Here is a 22,905-nt window from a genome sequence, read left to right on the forward strand (position 1 = left end):
CTTCTAAATAGCAAATCTATGAAGCTAGATGGTTTTTGTGAACTCACATGTGGGATATCTGAAAAGCCAAGGACATGTAGTGAGCAACGCAGACTCAGACTATGTGGACTTAATCTGCATTTAACGCAAGAGGAATTCAAGGATGCTGAGAAGGTCGACTGCGGTTTGGAAGACATGAAACAAGCAGATTAAGAGGAAGAAACTATTGGCTTGCAATGTTGAAAACAAGCTATGGGAGAAGCGGGCGGTGCGTGTGAATATTGTTATGAACGAATCAGAATATCGCTAGTAGTGCATGAACAGCATATTGCCAAACATAGTTAACCAATTAGCGATAAGTTTATGCATGATTAGGAAGGCAAGAAACTATATTAACTAAGCTGTGTATGTAATAAACCGACATTTTGCTTGATCATATTGATCATGTGCTGTGTCCGTGACTTCCGTGTCAGCAGCCATCTTCCTGTCTCGGCAGGATGAACTGAAATTCAGCATGGGAGCAGAAAATGAAACTGCAGTTACTGAGTTCATCCTAGAGGGTTTCTCAGGGCTTGATCAAAGCCTACAGCTATTTCTCTCTCTGCTCCTTCTGCTCATATACCTGACAACAGTGATGGGGAACGCAACCATCATTTTCCTCGTGTGTGTGGATCACCACCTGCAAACCCCCATGTACTTTTTCATCAGCAATCTGGCCTTCCTGGAAATCTGGTTCACATCCTCCACAAGTGTCAAATTGTTTGTGATCCTGAGTTCTGGTAGGAGGACAATCTCACTAAGCAGCTGCTTTGCCCAGTCCTGTTTCTATTTTGCCCTGGGCTGTACAGAGATGGTTCTACTTGTCGTCATGTCCTTTGACCGCTACATTGCCATCTGCCAGCCTTTGCGTTATGCTGCCATCATGAAGCCTCAGCTCTGCATCCACCTTGTTGCTGCTGCTTGGGTCATAGGCATCACAGCCTTCAGTTACCGTCTGGTCCTCCTCTACAAGCTGACTTTCTGTGGCTCGAACAAGATCCACCATTTTTTTTTGAGACAGCTCCCCCGTGTTCAAATTGTCCTGCTCTGACCCCAGCCTGCTTTGGAAAACAGACTCTGTTTTATCCTCAATTGTCATACTGGGTTCCTTATGTTTAACTCTGGCATTTTACATGGGCATCCTTTTCTGTATTCTGCACCTGCCAGCAGCTGCTGGGAGGAAAAAAGCTTTTACTACATGTTCTTCCCACCTCACCACCTTGGCCATTGCATATGGGAGCTGCATTGCTCTCTATGTGCGTCCTTCCGGAGATGTTTCCTTGGAGACAAACAGAACTGTAGCTTTGCTGAACACTGTCCTGTACCCAGTCTTAAATCCATTCATCTACAGTCTTAGAAACAAGACTGTGATACTGGCCCTGAATGAAGCCATTGCCCGTGTAACAGCACAGCTTTTCCCCCAATCCTGATGCATTTCTGGACAGCAATTCCAATGAGCTGCCATGTTAAACATGCTAAATAATACCAGTGCATAGGTGTGTAACTTCAGGATGCCTCAGGAGATGCATGTTCTTGTTGGGTTGTGTTAGGTTAAGTGAGAAGAAGCTCATCTGCACACACAAAGAAGGCACTACCGATGGCAGGAGGAGTAACCCAGTCAATACCCTGCCCCAGCTGCTCCCAGAGCCATCACAGGAGAGCCACCAGCTCATCAAGAGCCCATCTCCACAAAGCGAGAAGAGCACAGAGGCACAGTGGCAGGTGGGAACCCAAATGACGGGCTCTTGAGGAAGGAACATCTTGTCCCGGCTCCTTCCAGGGCTGCCCTGCGAGAGCCGTCAGCCCCGTTGTCCAGGTGTGAAACCCACCAAGAGGAGTCACTGTGAGCAGCTCTCTGGATCACCATTTGGACTCAGGGAATTGTTGCCTAGGGGCGTAGGACACATTATGGGATGCAGGGGAAGAGCATTTTTGGATTGTACAGGACTTATTATGCGAAGTGTAGGGGAGGACCCTGACCAGTGCAGTCTGTCCTGTCTTCTCATTAAGCTTAATTTCTAGTTTATTCCTGTGGGGGGGAATCTCTCTTCTGCGTGAACACATGAGCGCAGGGGGGTGAGTGCAGCAACTGGAGAAGGACCAGGGGCTCAGGCAGCCCGTATGTCATTAGTGCCAGCAACTGAGAGACCAGAGTGACTGGACTTAAGAGTTTGTGTGTGTGTGTGTGTGTGTGTGTGAGTGGGGTGGTCTGTAGCAGCATCTGGAATGGGGCTGCAGCCTCAGGGGGCTCATATGTCCAGGTGCCTGCAACTGGGGATGTTGGTATCCAGGGCAGCTACTGAGGAGACTGAGCGTCTGAGCCCAGCTGCTGGAGGGATCCACCCTGTACAGGTACATATATAGAATAGAATAGAATAGAATAGAATAGAATAGAATAGAATAGAATAGAATAGAATAGAATAGTTCATTTGGAAGGGACCTACAAGGATCATCTAGTCCAAATCCCTGGCCACTTCAGGTCTGACCAAAAGGTAAATCATGTTATCCGCTCACTATATAAGCTGGAGGGAGTTGGCCAGGGGGCAGCGATTGCTGTTCAGGGACGGTCTGGGCATCGGTCAGCAGGTGGTGATTGTGCATCACTTGTTTTATATATTCTTTTATTATTGTTGTTGTTGTTGTTGTTGTTGTTGTTGTTGTTATTATTATTAATTATTATTTCCCCTTCCTCTGCGGTCATATTAAACTGTCTTTATCTCAACCCACAGGTTTTACTTTCTTTTTCTGATTCTCTCCCCCATCCCACTGTGGGAGGGAGGGTGAGCAAGCGGCTGGGTGGTGCTTACTTGCCGACTGGGGTTAAACCACAACATCCTCTCTTTTGAGCCCCTCATTATACTGCACCCCAGGGTGTGGTTTGCCCTCTTGGCTGCCAGGGCACACTGCTGACTCCTGTTGAGCCCCCTGCCAGCCAGCACCCCCAGATCCCTCTCTGCAGGGCTGCTCTCCAGCCACTCCCCTCCCAGTCTATACTTGTGCCCGGCATTATTTCATCCGAGGTGCAGAATCCAGCATTTGTTCTTGCTGAACATGGTGAGAGTTGCCTCCTCTGGGTCATGGATACAGCTGTCAGACTGCACAGGGCCCAGGAGTGTTCCCTGTGCTGCCCCATGATGCCCCAGTATGTCCCACTGGCCTTCAGGTAGGGTATGACCCCTTCACCACTGCTTTCTCAGCCCGATCATCCAACTGGTGTTTCACCCAGCTGTTTATATACCTTTCCAGAACGCAATGTCCTAACTTGGGTACAAGAATAGTGAGGGAGAACACGTCACAAATCTTGCTGAAGTTGAGGTGACCAACATCCAGTATTGTCCCCTCATGCACAAATGCAGTTACTTCATCATGAAGGCAGTCAGCTTGGTGAGGCATGCTTTACCCTTTGAAAGTCCATGCTGACTGCTTTTGGACACATTCTTCTCTTTAATGGTCCCAGAAATACCACCCAAGAGATATTGATGGCTTACTCCTCACCAAAGTGAGCTTGTACAGCCTGTGGTTCCCTGGGTTGCTCCTTTGGCTTTTTTCAGAGATGGGTGCAGCATTGCTTTGTCCTCACTCACAAGAGACCTCTACCAATCCCATGACCTTTCAAAAGGGATATTCCACAGAAATATCAGTCTTCCCCTGTAACTTCATTACCACTATTCTGCCTGTTATACGCTGTAATTTCTCTAATCATTTGTGTATTTTCACCTGTCCTGATAAAATAAATAAGTCATCTAATTTACAATTTCCTTATACAATAAAGTCATCTTACCAGTAGACTGTCTAGACAAAGGCACTTTCCATTATTCTCCAGTTTTCTCCTCCCCTTACTCTTTGTTCATTCAGATACCTCTCACGTATGCTGCTGCTTTGGGTTTCCGGGAGTTAAAGCTTTCATGTCTTTCAGTAGGACAATTGCCTTTGTAGCAAACTCTTCTGTTATGTTTATCTCTACCTTTCTGTAGCTATCTATGTAAAACATTTCTCATAAGATTATCCCTTGTAGAAAGGCAACCTCATTAAAGGTAGCTTGTCAGTAGCATATGCTTGAGGAGTGTATTGTATTGTTTCTGAAACTTTATCATGCTTTACTTTTCTTTGCTTGCAAATAGGAAAAATCCTTCTGTGCCTGTGTGCAGCCGGTTGTCTAAGGAGATGAGGTGGGAGATGGCACAATGGAGCTGTAACATCGAGTTGCAGACTTCATTGGAGAAGTCTGATGTAAGGAAAAGTGATGTTCTTGCAGCCTTTCAGTACTTAAAGGTAAAGTACCAAAGCTCAAAGTTCAAGGACAATAAAAAGGGCTTTTTAAAATATCTAAATAGCAAAAGGCAGGCAGGAAATAACATTGGCCCATTACTTGATGAGCAGGGTCACCTCACAAACAGGGACATAGACAAAGCAGAGACGTTTCATGCTTCCTTCGCCTCCGTCTTCAACACCGATGAAGTGTTCTCTGGGCTAGAGAACCATGACTGCAAGAACGACAAACTCCCAACCAACCCCGAACTTGTGCAGGATTTGCTGCTCCAGCTGGATAAGTCAATGGGGCCAGACGGGATTCATCCGAGGGTACTTAAAGAGCTGGCTGATGCCATAGCGAGACCTCTCTCAATGATTTTTCAATGCTCCTGGGAATCTGGGGAGGTCCCAGTTGACTGGAAGCTGGCAAACGTTGTCCCAGTCTTCAAGACGGGCAACAGGGATGACCCTGGTAACCACAGGCCTGTCAGTCTCACCTCTGTGCCTGGCAAAACGAGGGAGAAAATTCTTCTGGGAGTTATTGAAAAACACCTGATAGACAACGCAGTCATTGGTCCCAGCCAGCACGGGTTCACGAGGAGAAAGCCCTGCTTGACAAACTTGATTTCCTTCTATGACAAGGTTACCCACCTAGCTGACCAAGGGAAGCCAGGCGATGTCATCTTTTTGGACTTCAGTAAAGCCTTCGATACTGTCTCTCACAGTATCCTCCTGGACAAAATGTCCAGCATACAGCTGGATAAACACCTAATGCAATGGGTGAGCAATTGGCTGATGGGTCGGGCTCAAAGGGTTATAGTAAATGGGGTTACATCGGGCTGGCGACCAGTCACTAGTGGGGTTCCCCGGGGATCCATGTTGGGACCAGTGCTCTTTAATGTCTTCATAAATGACTTGGATGCAGAACTCGAAGGTTTGTTATCAAAGTTTGCCAATGACACAAAATTGGGAGGAGCCATTGACACTCTCGAGGGCAGAGAGGCCCTGCAGAGGGATCTGGACAAATTAGAGAGCTGGGCAATCACCAACTGTATGAGGTTTAACAAGGGCAAGTGCCAGATTTTGGTAGGGTAGATAAGGTAGATAAGGTAGATGAGGACAGACTTTTTAGCAGAGCCTGTTGCAATAGGACAAGGGGTAATGGTTTTAAACTAAACGAGGCTAGATTTAGACTAGATATAAGGAAGAAATTTTTTACAATGAGCATGGTGAGACACTGGAACAGGTTGCTCAGAGAGGTGGTAGATGCCCCATCTCTGGAAACATTGAAGGACAGGTTGGATGGGGCTCTAAGCAACCTGATCTGGTTGAAGATGTCCCTGCTCCTTGCAGGGGGGTTGGACTAGATGACCTTTAAAGGTCCCTTCCAACCCAAAGCATTCCAGGATTCTATGACTCTATGATTCTATGAGAAGGTGAATCGAGTCAATTTGCAGAGGTGAAAGCCTCTAGCTATTATTTCTAGCTTGGTGGGCCCATGACACCTCAGGCCATCAAGGAAGAGATGCAACATATAGATGGGCCCGTGATCGAGGGGTGAACTTGACCATGGACACTACTGCACAGGTTATCCATGGATGTGAAACATGCGCTGCATCAAGCAAGCAAAGCACTTCAAGCCTCTCTGGGATGGAGGACGATGGCTGAAATATAAATATGGGGAGGCCTGGCAGATTGATGATATCACACTCCCACAAACCCGCCAAGGCAAGCGCCATGTGCTTACAATGGTGGAAGCAACCACCGGATGGCTGGAGACATATCCCGTGCCCCATGCCACTGCCCGGAACACTGTCCTGGGTCTTGAAAAGCAAGTCCTATGGTGACATGGCACCCCAGAAAGAACTGAGTCAGACAACGGCACTCATTTCCAAAACAACCTCATAGACACCTGGGCCAAAGAGCATGGCATTGAGTGGATATATCACATCCCATTATCATGCAGCAGCTTTTGGGAAAATCAAACAGTACAATGGACTGTTAAAGACTACACCGAGAGCAATGGGTGCTGGGATGTTCAAACATTGGGACACACATTTAGCAAAGGCCATCTGGCTAGTCAACACTAGGGGATGTGGTGATTGAGCTGGCCCTGCCCAGTCAAAATTTTTACGTACCATAGAGGGGGATAAAGCCCCTGTAGTCCACATAAAAAAATATGCTGGGGAAGACAGTCTGGGTTATTCCTGCCTCGGGCAAAGGCAAACCCATTCATGGGATTGCTTTTGCTCAAGGACCTGGGTGCACTTGGTGGGTGATGCAGGTGGATGGGGAATTCCAATATGTAGTCCCAGGGGATTTGATTTTGGGTGAGAATAGCCAACGGTTTGAATTGGATGATGTTAATTGCTACATAATACTGTATGTCATCACTGCTGTGGTTGCTATATGCCATATCAAGGCTATCACAGTAAGAATCACCCAGATTAGGGAAGAATGAATTTTGATGAAACCTAGCAAAGTGCAGTGATGATAGAACCGGAGAAGCGCAGTGCTGATGGAACCAGAACTGGCTTCCGCATGCAACAATCCAACACCATCCGTCATCTCTCCTGCCCTGAAGGACTGTTATGACAGATGGAGTCTAAAGTCATGGACTGAATGAACTCAACGGACATTTTAGAGGGATGGCCCATAGACTAAGGGGATGATACCTGTGTGTCTATATCAAAATACAGGAAAGATGGTGGTGATTAATTGGGATGTATTGGGAAGTGTGAGACCTGGGCATGGCATAGATGGTATAGAATAAGGGGTGAATATTGTCCTGATTTTGGCTGGGATAGATTTAATTTTCTTTCTAGTAGGTGGTATCGTACTGTGTTTTGGATTTAGGATGAGAGTAATGTTGATGACACAGGGATGTTTTCATTACTGCTGAGCAGTGCTTACACTGAGTCAAGGCCTTTTCTGCTTCTCACACTGCCCCACCAGCAAGTACGCTGGGGATGCACAAGAAGTTGTGAGGGGACACAGCTGGGACAGCTGACCCCAGCTGACCAAAGGCATATTCTGTACCATATGATGTCATGCTCAGCATATAAAGGTGGGGGAAAAGCTGGCCGAGGGTCCGCTGCTCAGGAACTGGCTGGGCATTGGACAGCATCACTTCTTTTGTATATTCTTTTATCATTGTTATTCTTTTCCCTTTCTTTTCTGTCCCATTAAATTGCCTTTATCTCAACCCACGAGTTTTACCTTTTGTTTTCGATTCTCTCCCCCATCCCACTGCGAGGGAGTGAGTGAACGGCTGTGCGGGGTTTAGCTGCCTCTCGGGTTAAACCAGAGAAGGCTTGACACTGTGCAAACACGGTTCAGCAATAGCCAAAACACGGGTGTGTTATCAACGCTGATTTAGGCACAAATGCAAAACATAGCACCATATGGGCTGCTATGAAGGAAGCTAACCCCATCCCAGTCAGACCCAGTCCACTTGAAATGGGGGCCCCAAAATGGACGCAGTTGCTTACAGGTGGCCTAACGAGTGACGAGCAGGGGGAGACAATCTCTTCCCTCGCACTTTCGGTGAGGGTTCTCTTTATGCACTTCAGGACACTGCTGGCTGCCTTTGCTGCCAGGTCACACTGGATCAAGTGGATAAATGCTGAATGGTGTTCTGTATTTAATTTCTCTAATCTTTCCTGTATTTTCACCTGTCCGGGTACGATGAGCATTTCTAAAGTCATCTTTTCAGCAGGTTGTGCAGACAACGGCCCTTTTCCATTATTCTGCAGTTTTCTCCTGCCCTTACTCATAGCTCATTCAGATCCTTCTCACCTGTGCTGCTGCTTTGAGCTTCAGGGACTAAAAGCTTGCCTGTCCTTCAGTAGGACAAGTGTCTGTTTAGCCAATTCTTTAATTATGTTTATCTCTACCTTTCTGTAGCTATGTATCTAAAACATTTCTCATAAGATTATCTCTTGTAGAAAGGCAACCTCATTACAGGTAGCTTGTATTTAGCATATGCTCAAGGAGTGTATTTTATTGTTTATGAAGCTTTATCATGCTTAATTTTCTTTGCTTGCCAACAGGAAGAATCCTTCTGTGCCTGTGTGCAGCCAGTTGCCTAAGGAGATGAGGTGGGAGATGGTGCAATGGAGCTGTAACATTCAGCTCCCAGAGGTCAGTGAAGTCTGATGTCAGAAAACTGATGTAAATCCCAGGTGGCCAATGAGAGAAATGGTGAGGTTGAGGAAGGGAGGAAGCAAGGGGCAAGGTTGTCACTACAGAGCCAGACCTCAAGACACTGCTTTTCCTAGCTGTCCAGACCTCCCGAGGAGACCCTCTGCATCAATATCAATTGGAGAATGCTGCTATCATCACCTCTGCTATCAAGTGAAATGAATAAAATATAACCTTTAAAAAAAGGATTTTGATTAGGTGCACTTGGAAATCTTCCTCCTTAACTACACTATGAAATGACTCTACAATTAGCTGGACAAGTCTTGAAGAGTTGAAGAAAATTACAGGAAGAGACATAGCTCGTTAGGGCTTTCTGTATTTTAATGAGCCCCCATGCTGTAGTTGGCCCTGTGTCTGTGAACCTCAGATACTGAGAGGAGACTGAACAAACCTCTCAAGAAGTCAAAGGCAGAAGCAAAACCTTGAAGCATTGATTGGCCCCCCTGAGGGCCATTACTGACAAAGCCTCCCCAAGGACTCGTTAGAGCAGCTAACTGGAGGCTGTGATTGCAGGTAGGCAAAGGCACTGTGCAGGGGGCTGTAATGCTGAGAAAACCCTTGGCTGGTTTGAGGAAGCAGCAAGGCCAAGTCCTAACCTGCAGGCCCTGGGAAGGCAGATCCTGTCCCTCACGTCTGGCTCAGGGCTCTTCCTGGGGGCAGTGGGATGTGAGGATGAGCAATGCCAAGTGCAGAAAAACTGTGCAACACCTCCCGGCCCCCCCAAGCAGGGATGAGGAAGAAACGAAGTCCAGAGCCTCAAAATGAAGTTTTGCAGCAGGCGTCAGTGGCAGAGGCTGCTGCCATAGTCAAGAGGACAAAGACCTCAGTCCTGTTGGGCTCAGGGGGAGGGTGTCTAGTTAGTGTCAGGGCATGGGCTCGCTTTGTGGATTAGGGTTTTGTGTAGGGCTGTTGTGAGGGTTAGGGTCAAGGCTAGCATTTTAGTGTTTGGGATAAAGGCTAGGAATTAGAGTGAGTAATAGGGTGAGAGTAAGTGTTTGTGGTTTGGGGCTTTGGTTTAGAGGTAATGTTTGAGGTTAGGGATTGGAATAGGGGATTCCTGTCAGGGGGAAGGTGCCATTTAGGGGTAGGGTTAGGGCTTAAGGTTACTGGTTAGAAATAGGGTAGATGCCTAACATGAATGTTTTCTTAGTATCACGGTGGCATCAAAATCACCCAAACACATCTTTCTTCTTCAAAATCTTTCATCTCTATTGGCCAAACATCTCTTCCCTCCACCAAATCTTGCCCCAGCTACCCCTGACCTCCCCACACCTTTCATCTTGTTGGGGGGAATATTGTGATGGCTTTCAAGACCTCAGAGTATCTCTCTCCCCACTGCTGCCTGGTCAGAAATGACCTCACAGCCAGCATCCAAGGGGACACAGTGTGCTGCTGTGCTGGAGAGGCCTCTTCACAGCCTACCCAGCAGCCTGGAAGGCAGGTGATGTCTTCCACCACCCCGAGGTACCCAGCCTGCCTACCAGCTCATGCTCCAGAAGGGCTCCCATATGTCCTGTGATGCATTTCCCGCATGCATGCTTCAGCTACACAGGGCAGTGGCCACCTCTTTGTGGATGACTGAAGGAAGCCCTGAATGTAAATTTTTAGGAAAAAGTTGAAACCTCTGCAGAAAAGAACTCAATGTAATAGCTGAGAAAGTCTTCATTTCCAGCATGGCTAGCTTGTTATGAATTTTCAATATTTTTTTCATCGATTTTTATTAACAGCAGGAAGGGCACGTACTGGCAAGCTGATTACACTCCCTTGCTGTGTGCAGGCAGTTTTATGCAGCCACTTATCAAAATAAATTTTCTTACCAATCATTCACATGGAGAAACATTGCTCAGAAGAACTACTCTATTTCTGTTGGAACCCTCTATGTCTCTGCTTCTGCATCTTTGTCTTTTCTCCTTCCTCTGCTTATTCTGTCATCAAAAAGCTCTCCAGGCGGAAGACTGATTGAATCATAGAATAGCTCAGGTTAGAAGAGATTTGAATGTCATCTTTCCCAACACTCCAGATTGAGGCAGGGTGAACTAGGTGAGGTAGCTCCAGAGCTCCTCTCAGCTTGCCAAGGGAGCTGAAGGTGAGCTCCATCCCATCGTACTGGGAGATAATAAAGATGTTCAACAGTGTTGGCCCAAGTGCTGGTAACAGAGAGGTGACGATAATGACTGGCTACAAGGAGGACTCTGTGCCAGTGGTGACATCTGAGACGGATCGTGCAGTCATCCTCCCGTCCACCTCATCGTCTACTTCTTTAGTCCAGATATCACCAATCTGGCTAGAAGGAGACTATGGGAGGCCATGTTAAGGCCTTGCTAAAGTCCAGCTATGCAACCTCTCTGATGGCTCTTGCCTTTACAAGGCATTTTACAGAGGTCTCACAATGAAACCAGCCAGCCCCACTTGCACCTCTCTGCACCAGAAACCTTCTCCACATCTCACACTTCCAGGAGAGTGCCCAGGACACAGCACACACCTGTCTGGGTTTTCTGGGCCTGTTCAGAAGAGAAGTCATTGCTCCCAGCAGGCCCATGACTCCAATTGGCTCTTTGTGCAGCCCACAGCTTTTCTGAGCACTTCTCTCCGTGTCCCACTCCCCTCCAAACTTTCTGATCCTCAGGCTGCAGATGAGGGGATTGAGCAGGGGCCTGAGGACGGTGTAGCAAAAGGGCTTTGTCCAGCTATCTCGGGAGGGCTTTTCTGGGCATCTGACAGACAAGGATGAGGATGCTGTAGAAAACAGTTTCACGAGTGAGGTGAGAGCAGCAGGTGGAGAAGGCCTCCCACCTGTCCATGCTGGGTGGGAGAGCTGCCCCAGGGTGGCAGCTCTGGTGCACGCACAGGATGCCCCTGTGAAGAGGAAGGGGAGGCCCAGATCTAAAAAGCAGGTTACGAGAGCAAAGAGCATAAGTGTCCTGGTGTCACTGCAGGAGAGCTCCAGTGAAATCACAGAAGAAGTGGTGCACTGCACTGGGGCCACAGACCTGTATCTGGGACAAGAATGAAGTGACTATTGTAGATGAGAGAAACCCCCCTAGCCAAGGTGTAGCTGCCTTCCCAAAAGAGACCTTCCAGGCCATGAGTCTTGCAGAGAGAAGCAGGTGGCACACAGCCCAGTACTGATTGTAGGATGTGGCCACCAGCAGGAAACACTCTGTACATGCAAAAGGTGCAGCAAGTACTACTAACACCACTGTCAGCAGAGATGGTGGTGTGTCCAGTCTGGTCAGCAGTGTGGTCAGGTCAGGGGCGTGGTGGTGGAGCTATAGCAAGTCTTCAAGTTGTCTACCACCAGCACAATGATGAGGATGTTCCCAACACCAGTCACAGGGCAGGTCATGAGAGAGAGGAGGATTTCTCTAAGGCTTGGGGACATTCCCTATTCGCAGTACAGGTAACTCCGTTGATGAGCTTTGATTGTCCCCTTCCCCTTTCTCCATTGAAGGTTTTATGTCCTTCCTGTCCCCTCTCTCCTGGCAGGACACCTAGGAGGAAGAACATTTCTTTTTCTATGCTAGTTGCTTAAAGGAATTGTGAAGGAACTTCAGAGAGGTGAAACCTGAAGGCGTGTGTGCCTCTGAGTGTATTCGTACTCCCCAGATGTGCTCTGTGCCTTCTGAAAGGTGAGAAATGCCGCCGTCTAGATGGCAATGCTGCTCATGCTAGCAGGAATACTTCCGACTGCACAGGTGAGATACTCCACAGGCGACCTTCTTTCATACTGTGTATTTGAAGGCACAGGCCAGAAAGGCCAGGGAGGGTAATGTAGAAGACCAGGAACATTTGCAATGAACCTATCTGAGGCAGGTGAGATGAATCTCACTGGGACAGTGGGAGTTGTTCCTGGAGTAACACACAGAAAGTTCGGGGGTCTGGCAGGTGTCCACATCTGAGCTGGCCTCGTGCACTCCTCATACACACATGGGTGTTCAGAGACAGGAATCCTTCCTTTGCAGACGTAGAGGCAGTGAATTGCAACAGCTGTAGTGCCTCCCTGACCTCCTGTTGCCACTCCCAGAGGCTGGGAAGCACCTAAGCGCTGCAGTGTATCAGCTTGCTTTGCACGCTTTTGAGATGCCCCAAGGCATGAGGAATGGACACAGGAACCTCGGGCCAAGGCAGCACATCCCACTGCTGCATTCAGGTGGTTTCCCAGGGGACATTCCTCTCCATGTGAAGTGACCTCAAGACACTGTCTTTCCCACAAGCCTCCACAGCAACCCCAAGAATAGCTGATGACACTTGTGCTCGCTCAGGTTCATCTCACCACACACACCCCATGTCTTTAGTCTCATCCCATAGAATCAAAGAACAGTTTGGCTTAGAAGGCACCTTTAAAGATCATCTAGTCCAAACAGACTTCCATGGGCAAAGACATCTTCCACTAGATCAGATATCTCAAAGCCTCATCCAGCCTGACTTTGCACACTTCCAGGGATGGGGCAGCCACAACTTCTTTAGGAAACCTCTTTCACTGTCATAGAATCATAGAACGATAGAATCATAGAATTGTTAAGGTTGGAAAAGACCCTGAAGATCATCGAGTCCAACCGTTAACCTAGCACTGCCAAGTCCACCACTAAATGATATGCTCAAGCACCATGTCTACCCGTCTTTTAAATCCCTCCAGGGATGGAGACTCAATCACTTCCCTGGGCAGCCTGTTCCAATGCCTGACTACCCTTTCAGTGAAGAATTTTTTCCTAATATCCAACCTAAACTTCCCCTGGCACAGCTTGAGGCCATTTCCTCTTGTCCTCTCACTTGTTACTGGGGAGAGGAGACCGCCCCCCACCTCGCTACAACCTCCTTTCAGGGAGTTGTAGAGAGCAATAAGGTCTCCCCTCAGCCTCCTCTTCTCCAGACTAAACAACCCCAGTTCCCTCAGCTGCTCCTCGTACTACTTGTTCCCTAGACCTTTCACCAACTTTGTTGCCCTCCTCTGGACACGCTCCAGCACCTCGATGTCCTTCTTGTAGTGAGGCGCCCAAAACTGAACACAGTACTCGAGGTGTGGCCTCACCAGTGCCGAGTACAGGGGCACTATCACCTCCCTGGTCCTGCTGGCCACACTATTCCTGATACAGGCCAGGATGCCATTGGCCTTCTTGGCCACCTGGGCACACTGCTGGCTCATGTTCAGGCGGCTGTCAACCACACCCCCAGGTCCTTTTCCGCCAGGCAGCTCTCCAGCCACTCCTCCCCAAGCCTGTAGCGTTGCATGGGGTTGTTGTGACCCAAGTGCAGGACTTGGCACTGAGCCTTGTTAAACATACAGCTGGCCCCGGCCCAGCGATCCAGCCTGTCCAGGTCCCTCTGCAGGGCCTTCCTGCCCTCCAGCAGATCAACACTCTTGCCGAACTTGGTGTCATCTGCAGACTTACTGAGGGTGCCCTCCATCCCCTCATCCAGATCATCGATGAAGATATTGCACAGGACCGGCCCCAACACTGAGCCCTGGGGAACACCACTTGTGACCGGCTGCCAACTGGATTTGACTCCATTAACCACCACTCTCTGGGCTCAGCCGTCCAGCCAGTTTTTAACCCAGCGTAGAGTGCACCCATCCAAGCCATGAGCAGCCAGCTTCTCCAGGAGAATGCTGTGGGAAACAGTGTCAAAGGCCTTACTAACATCCAAGTAGACAACATCCACAGCCTTCCCCTCATCCACTAAGCGGGTCACCTTGTCTCACCACCCTCATCATAAAAAACATTTCTTCCCTATGTCCTATCTAAACCTAACCTCCTTCAGTTTAAAACCATTGCCCCTTGTCCTGTCACTACAGGCCTTCATAAAAATTCTCTCTCCATTTTTCCTATAAGCCCTTTTTATATATTGAAAGGCCACAAGGAGGTCTCCCCAGACCCTTCTCTTCTCCAGGCTGAACAACCCCAACTCTCTCAGCCTCTCTTCATAGGAGAGGTGTTTCAGCCCTCAGATCATTTTCGTGGCTCTCCTCTGGACCCGCTCCAACAGGTCCATGTCTGTCTTGTCCTTGGGAATACAGAGCTGGACACAGTGCTCCAGGTGGGGTCTCACAAGACTAGAGGGGGAGAATCACCTCCCTTAACCTGCTGGCCATGCTTTTATTTAGGCCGCCTAGCATACAGCTGGGTCTCTGGGCTGCAAGAGCACATTACTGGCCCATGTCCAACTTTTCACCCACCAATATCCCCAAGTCTTTCTCTGCAGGGCTGCTCTCAATCCATTCACCTCCCAGTCTTTACTGACAGCGGGGATTGTCCTGACCCAGGTGAGTGGCCTTGCACTTGGTCTTGTTGAACTTCATGAGGTTTGCATGGACCTGAAGCCTGTCCAGGTCCCTCTGGATGGCATCCCTCCCATCAAGTGAATCAACTGTCCCACTCAGCTTGGTGTCCTCTGCAAACTTGCTGAGGGTGCACTCAATCCCACTGTCTGTGTCATTGATGAAGATACTAAATAGTACTGGTCCCAGTATGGACCCTGGAGGGACACCCCTCGTTATTGTTTTCGACTTGGGCATTGAGCCATTGAGTGTAACTATTTGCATGCGGTCATCTAGCCATTTCCTTATCCATCTAACTGTCCATCCATCAAACCCATACCTCTCCAATTTAGCAGCAAGAATGTTGTGGGGGACCATATCAAATGACTTAGGTTAGCTCTGCCAAAGAAGTGCCCATTGCCTGTCACTGCGTGCAATCACAGGACTGCCACACAAAAGGGCTGTGACCAAGCTGCAAGAGCAATCCTTCCTTACAGCAACACAGGGGCTCAGAGAGAGAGTGTGGAATTTAAAAGAGAACGGCTCCAGAAACACTGAGCGCTGGTGCTCCCTGGCAGTGCTGCTGTGCCAGCACTCTTTTCCCCTCCACCTCTGCACACAGGCACTGCCACTGCAGCACCAGAAGAAGTATCCGAAAAAGCATCTCAGATAAAGAAGTCGCTGCAGGGTCCTTTATTTTTTTAAATGCACCGAGAACATGGCTCTTATTTCAACAGTCTTTTCAACGCTCTCTGGGTAACACTAGAAAGGTAGATAAGGAATTAGAAATGGTATGAAGAATGACATTTCTTTGTGCACAAGATTATCATATGAAAAACAGAGCAAAAACCCCTCCACCACCACCACCAAAACCTCCAGAAGACAGGCTGAGCCTGTAATGAGCTACACTATGAGCGATATGCATGAGAAAATGGACAGTTTACTGCTTCAGAAAAGCATCCAGTCATCAGTTTCCACACTGCATCCTTGAGCTCCTGGTTCCTCATGCTGTAGATGAGGGGGTTCACTGCTGGAGGCACCACTGAGTACAGAACTGCCACCACCAGATCCAGCGATGGGGAAGAGATGGAGGGGGGCTTCAGGTAGGGAAACATGGCAGTGCTTAGAAAAAGCGAGACCACGGCCAGGTGAGGGAGGCACATCGAAAAGGCCTTGTGCCGTCCCTGCTCAGAGGGGATCCTCAGCACGGCCCTGAAGATCTGCACATAGGACACCACAATGAAAACAAAGCATGCAAATGCTGCTAAGAGACTAACCACAATAAGCCCAACTTCCCTGAGGTAGGAGTGTGAGCAGGAGAGCTTGAGGATCCGGGGGATTTCACAGAAGAACTGGTCCATGGCATTACCTTTGCAGAGCGGTATTGAAAATGTATTGGCCGTGTGCAGCACAGCATAGAGGAACCCACTGCCCCAGGCAGCTGCTGCCATGTGGACACAAGCTCTGCTGCCCAGGAGGGTCCTGTAGTGGAGGGGTTTGCAGATGGCAACGTAGCGGTCATAGGACATGATGGTGAGAATAGAAAACTCTGCCGACATGAAAAAGACAAACAGAAAAACTTGGGCAGCACATCCCTGGTAGGAGATGGCCCTGGTGTCCCACAGGGAATTGGCCATGGCTTTGGCGACAGTGGAGGAAATGGAGCCCAGGTCGAGGAGGGCGTTGTTGAGGAGGAGGAAGTACATGGGGGTGTGGAGGCAGTGATCGCAGGCCACGGCGGTGATGATGAGGCCGTTGCCCAGGAGGGCAGCCAGGTAGATGCCCAGGAAGAGCCAGAAGTGCACGAGCTGCAGCTCCCGTGTGTGTGCGAATGCCAGGAGGAGGAATTCAGTGATGGAGCTGGCATTGGACATTTACTGCTTCTGGGCATGCGGCACGGTCTAAGGAGGAAAAGGTGGTGAGACGATAAGGGAGACTTCTCTGAGCAAAATCAAAGCCATTTCCCATAAACCCTCCCCTGCTGCACACACCCACCCTTTTGCCTTTCTAGGAGACCTTCCTTCAGCTCTGTGGCTGGAACTCTGGTTGGTGCTGGTTCAGTGTGTGGTGAGGAGCGCGTGCTGTGCCCGCTGATGGCTGAGGAGTCAGCCCTGCTCTACAGCAGTGAGTTCATGGGAACGGTGGGGGCAGGAGCCAGTGCTAGTTTTTGACTTTATCAGATGAAACTGCTCACAAAACAGAAGAGCTTGTCTGCATCTGCACTGCCAGCGCTAAGCAACGGGGATGGCAGAAGGCAGTTTGAGAGGTTATTTTTACATCTCCCCTCATTCTCCCCTGGGGAGTGTGTTTGCGTGTCAGAAACCCTCAGCATTTCTGCTGCACTCAGGGAGAACAGAGTGAGTCCTACAAGACAAGAGGATTGCCTATGGTTTAGTGAAGAGTGAGGGGTGCTGGTCTGTCCCTCCGTGTTGTTCCCAGCTGCCCAGTGCTTGCAGCTTTCTGAGATGGAGGGTGATCACACTCCTACGTTTTCCTGTAAAGTCACCAGACAGTGCTGAGAGCAAAGGCATCCACTGCAGACCACTAAATGTCTTCCCATTTCCCAAGGTCTTAGCACCCCATTTCTAGCCAAAGACACACATGGCTCATTGTGCATCCTGGAAGGCATCTGGCAGTTTGGAAGGACACCCCAAGGAGATAGCCAAGTGTGCTAATGATGGCATCTGATTAAGGGAAAATCAGCTCATTTCCTAGCCTCACAGACTGCATTGCCCAGAGCTTCACAGGTTAGAGGAAAGCTGGACACCTCATTGCCTTAAACACATCTGAATGGGAGGACCCACAAGATCCGTGCCTGACTCAGCTGAAACTATTATTCTCAGAGATCCTGACATCAACACCAAGAGCAGCTGAGGGAGGCAATGGAGAGGCAGAGGGACACTCAGGAAAGCCTTTCCCTTACCCAGCACTGCAGAGCCCTTCCCAGATGCTGATAACACAGGGCAATCACCTTCAGCCCCTGGTCAGTGGGAAATGCACTTGATCTCTCCTGCTGGCAGATGGACGAGGAGGTGACTAACACCCTAGACGCCATGGGCTGGCTGAGGGCTTTGCTAGGTGGGAGAGGAGACAAGAAGGGTGTTGCTCAGGGAAGGCATCTGTACTGCAGGGCATGGCTGGCAGGCGCCCATATCTCCTCTGCAGCAGGGTTTCCCTTAGCATTTCCCTCTCTCCCTGCCCATGTCTCTACTGCCTGTGCTGTCCCTGCTGGGATCTGTTTCTCTGGCCCCACACCTCTTCCCTGCCAGTGCTCCCAGACCCTATCCCAGCCCCTGTGTGCCCAGCTCTGCCCTGCAGCCTCTGTGTGTGTGTGTGCAGGGGCCAACGAGCAGGTCACGCAAACCCTGATGAAACTGGAAAGGTGATACCAGTTTTAGCTCTAGGCTGGTGGGGAGTGAAGGTACTTGCTGAGCTTCCTAGTAGACCCCAGGGTGATGGTCTAGGAGTCTCAGCCCCTTCTCTAACCTGCACAGCTGAGTTTCCATGCCCATCAAGCCAAGCCAGAGAAAAGTGGAAGCATAGATTCAGGAAAGCACAGACTCAAGCAGGAAACCCTGACCGTACTCATGAAAAGTCTCCTTGGAAATGACCTTGGCATGAGCTGGATCTGGGAGCAGCGTTGTCCCATGCAAGCACCCTCTCAACAGCAGAAGAACCCTGCCTGGCCAGGGGTCACTCCATGCACAGCTTCTCCCCACAACACCATGGGGAGCTCCCCAGGCAGGCTGAGTGCTGACCCTGGCAGGCAGCAGAGTCCCTGCCCTGGATCACAGCCCCCTGGGGTGCAGGGACCCTGCTCTGAAGGACAGACTTGGGCATCCCTGGCTGCACGCCGAGATTCACACCTTGCGTCTGTCCCTGGGAGAAGGCAGCAGCCATGCCCTGTCCCTCTGATGGTGCAGCAGGGAAGCCCTGCTCTGGAGCACATCCTCCTCCTCTCCAATAGAGAAACTGTGAGAGTCCTCCTGAAAGATCCCATAGGCTGTGGGATGTGCCAGCTTTTGGAGATGCCTCCAGGAACACAAGGTACGTTGCCCTGCATCCAGAGACTTACCACGTAGAGGGCTTTGAAGATCTCTCCCTCAGCGAGGTCTCAGCCATCTTCCCACTCATGCCTGCCTTTAACTTGTCTCTGCCTCACTCATGTCCCCTCCGTGCCTGCAGGCAGTGCCCTCAGCCCTGCTGTGCTTTGCAGAGCTGCTGCTCCTGGGCAGAGCTGTCTCTCTGCAGCACTGCCCACTTCCCATGAGCTCCCTTTGTCCCAGGAGCCCATCCCAGCTCAGCAGCACAGGACCAGCCCAAGGCAGCACTATCTCTGCCCTCTCTGGGCACCCTCCAGATGTCTCTGGGGCTCCAGGGGAACCTGCTGTGAAACAGGCTGAAGGAATCACTGATGTTCCCTCCCTCAGCTGGGGAGAGGCACTACTTTCCAGCAGTGGCAGTTCTCCTCTTGGGAAAAGAGTTGGCCATGAGAATCACCTTTTGGTTTTCCATCATTAGACAGGACACCTGACAGGTGACAGGCAGGGATCTAATTTCTGCAAGCTGGGGAATGTCTTCAGTTGGGTGAATTTAGGCATTTCATTCTGGGTTTGTGGTCCTAGGAATAGAAAGACATTCAGAATTCTTCTGTCCATGCCGTGTCTCTGCTCTGAAGCAAAGCCTTTGCACATTCAGGGTCTTGGACACTGGGTAACAGGTTTCCTTATGGCAAGTAGGAGCTTGCCTGCTGCCAGAGCTGGGGTGCTTCAGCCCAGATGTGCACCAGTGCCCTCAGACAGGGGCACAGACAGGACGAGCTGGAGCCGATACTGTGGGAGACAGAGCTGTGACATGGTGGCAAAGCTCAGTACGGCTGGTCTTCAAGGACAGCATCCTCCAAGCTCAGCAATAGTCCAGATCACAACTCAATCTAACCTTGAAAGGCAATTCAAGGGCACCATCTGAGTGTTTACTACTTCTGGAACTGTTAAAGAAGAAACAAAGATACTGTGTGGCCACTGCTGAGTTTTCTAAGAGCAGGTGTAGATACATATGAGAGTCTCTGTTATCCTCTTTGCCTCAGTCTTCCCCAGCAAGGTCTCCCAGGCCTCTGTGACTCAGGGCGGGGCTCTGGAGGAGATCAAGCAGTGGTGGATGTGGATCAAGTCAGGGGGCACTTGAGCAAATGCAATCCTTGCCAGTCTACGGGAAAGGAGGGCTGGCATCCCAGGGAGCTGAGAGGGCAAGCCAGTCTCACAGCGATGACACTCTCCATCATCTTTATAAGGTCATGGAGACTGGGGGCACTCCCTGATAACTGGCAGCCCCCAAACATTGCATGCACCTTTCAAAAACGCCCAAGGGATGAGCAGGGAAACTCAAGGCTGTGTGTGAGTGTGTCTGAGTGTGTCCATTCAGACCCCATTTCTGGGTGTCTGAAAAAGAAGGTGACTGGTTTTCCCCAGGGTAGCTTGTGTCTTGCCACCCTCTTTGCTTTCCGGGATAAAAGGGCAGGATTGCTGGACAGCGGGAGAAGAGTGGCTGTCTTTTAACCTGCAAGTCAGTGAAGAGTTCAGCATCATCCCTCACAATATTCTTGTGCCCAAGTTAGGATATTATGGCCTGCATGGGTGCGTAAGTAGAGGGGAAAAGAACGAGATGGCTGGTCAGGCTCAGAGGGATGTGGTCAATGTGTGGTACTCTGCCTGGAGGCATCTAGCTAGAAGGGTCATGCAAGGGTCTGTCCCGCCACCTACCCTGTTTCACATGTTTATAATGACCTGGAGGAGATGAGAGAGCTCTTTTTCATGCCAATAGAGATGAAAGATTTTGAAGAGGAAAGATGTGTTTGGGTAATTTTGATGCCACCATGATACTAAGAAAACATTCATGTTAGGCATCTACCCTATTTCTAACCAGGAAGCTTAAGCCCTAACCCTACCCCTAAATGGCACCTTCCCCCTGACAGGAATCCACTACTCCAATCCCTAACCTCAAACCTTACCTCTAAACCAAAGCCCCAAACCTTAAACGCTTACTCTCATCCTGCTACTCACTCTAATTCCTAGCCTTCATCCTGAACAGCCCTCAGTGGGGCTAATCAATGCTTCAAGGTTTTGCTTCTGCCTTTGACTTCTTGAGAGGTTTGTTCAGTCTCCTCTAAGTATCTGAGGTTCACGAACACAGGGCCAACTATAGCATGGGGGCTCATTAAAATACAGAAAGCCCTAACGAGCTATTTCTCTTCCTGTGATTTTCTTCAACTCTTCAAGACTTGTCCAGCTAATTGTAGAGTCATTTCATAGTGTAGTTAAGGAGGAAGATTTCCAAGTGCACCTAATCAAAATCCTTTTTTTAAAGGTTATATTTTATTCATTTCACTTGATAGCAGAGGTGATGATAGCAGCATTCTCCAATTGATATTGATGCAGAGGGTCTCCTCGGGAGGTCTGGACAGCTAGGAAAAGCAGTGTCTTGAGGTCTGGCTCTGTAGTGACAACCTTGCCCCTTGCTTCCTCCCTTCCTCAACCTCACCATTTCTCTCATTGGCCACCTGGGATTTACATCAGTTTTCTGACATCAGACTTCACTGACCTCTGGGAGCTGAATGTTACAGCTCCATTGCACCATCTCCCACCTCATCTCCTTAGGCAACTGGCTGCACACAGGCACAGAAGGATTCTTCCTGTTGGCAAGCAAAGAAAATTAAGCATGATAAAGCTTCATAAACAATAAAATACACTCCTTGAGCATATGCTAAATACAAGCTACCTGTAATGAGGTTGCCTTTCTACAAGAGATAATCTTATGAGAAATGTTTTAGATACATAGCTACAGAAAGGTAGAGATAAACATAATTAAAGAATTGGCTAAACAGACACTTGTCCTACTGAAGGACAGGCAAGCTTTTAGTCCCTGAAGCTCAAAGCAGCAGCACAGGTGAGAAGGATCTGAATGAGCTATGAGTAAGGGCAGGAGAAAACTGCAGAATAATGGAAAAGGGCCGTTGTCTGCACAACCTGCTGAAAAGATGACTTTAGAAATGCTCATCGTACCCGGACAGGTGAAAATACAGGAAAGATTAGAGAAATTAAATACAGAACACCATCCAGCATTTATCCGCTCGATCCAGTGCGACCTGGCAGCAAAAGCGGCCAGCAGTGTCCTGAAGTGCATAAAGAGAACCCTCGCCAAAAGTGCGAGGGAAGAGATTGTCTCCCCTGCTCGTCACTCGTTAGGCCACCTGTAAGCAACTGCGTCCATTTTGGGGCCCCCATTTCAAGTGGACTGGGTCTGGCTGGGATGGGGTTAACTTCCTTCATGGCAGCCCACATGGTGCTATGTTTTGCATTTGTGCCTAAACCAGTGTTGATAACACACCCATGTTCTGGCTATTGCTGAACCGTGTTTGCACAGCGTCAAGGCCTTCTCTGGTTAAACCTGAGAGGCAGCTAAACCCCGCACAGCCGTTCGCTCACTCCCCCGCAGTGGGATGGGGGAGAGAATCGAAAACAAAAGGTAAAACTCGTGGGTTGAGATAAAGGCAATTTAATGGGACAGAAAAGAAAGGGAAAAGAATAACAATGATAAAAGAATATACAAAAGAAGTGATGCTGTCCAATGCCCAGCCAGTTCCTGAGCAGCGGACCCTCGGCCAGCTTTTCCCCCACCTTTATGTACTGAGCATGACATCATATGGTACAGAATATGCCTTTGGTCAGCTGGGGTCAGCTGTCCCAGCTGTGTCCCCTCACAACTTCTTGTGCATCCCCAGCGTACTCGCTGGTGGGGCAGTGTGAGAAGCAGAAAAGGCCTTGACTCAGTGTAAGCACTGCTCAGCAGTAATGAAAACATCCCTGTGTCATCAACATTACTCTCATCCTAAATCCAAAACACAGTACGATACCACCTACTAGAAAGAAAATTAAATCTATCCCAGCCAAAATCAGGACAATATTCACCCCTTATTCTATACCATCTATGCCATGCCCAGGTCTCACACTTCCCAATACATCCCAATTAATCACCATCTTTCCTGTATTTTGATATAGACACACAGGTATCATCCCCTTAGTCTATGGGCCATCCCTCTAAAATGTCCGTTGAGTTCATTCAGTCCATGACTTTAGACTCCATCTGTCATAACAGTCTTTCAGGGCAGGAGAGATGATGGA

The 22,905-nt window shown here is 49.2% G+C and overlaps 2 protein-coding genes across 2 annotated transcripts; one reads left to right on the forward strand and one right to left on the reverse strand.

The window, feature by feature from the left end:
• Window positions 1–493: 493 nt before the first annotated feature.
• On the forward strand, window positions 494–1,448 carry LOC309600785 (olfactory receptor 6E1-like; the record flags this gene model as incomplete). The annotated part of the gene is given in 2 exon segments (XM_082333372.1): window positions 494–1,033; window positions 1,035–1,448. Coding segments are annotated over 2 exon segments (954 nt in total).
• A 14,188-nt stretch (window positions 1,449–15,636) lies between these two features.
• On the reverse strand, window positions 15,637–16,602 carry LOC309600786 (olfactory receptor 14A16-like; the record flags this gene model as incomplete). Its single annotated transcript, XM_082333373.1, has 1 exon — window positions 15,637–16,602. One exon carries the CDS (start codon window positions 16,600–16,602, stop codon window positions 15,637–15,639), a length of 966 nt encoding a protein of 321 aa, XP_082189499.1.
• Window positions 16,603–22,905: the final 6,303 nt, after the last annotated feature.

This window comes from Platalea leucorodia (assembly GCF_965183815.1).
Source record: "Platalea leucorodia genome assembly, chromosome: 25".
In the NCBI taxonomy this organism is placed as follows: Eukaryota; Metazoa; Chordata; class Aves; order Pelecaniformes; family Threskiornithidae; genus Platalea; species Platalea leucorodia.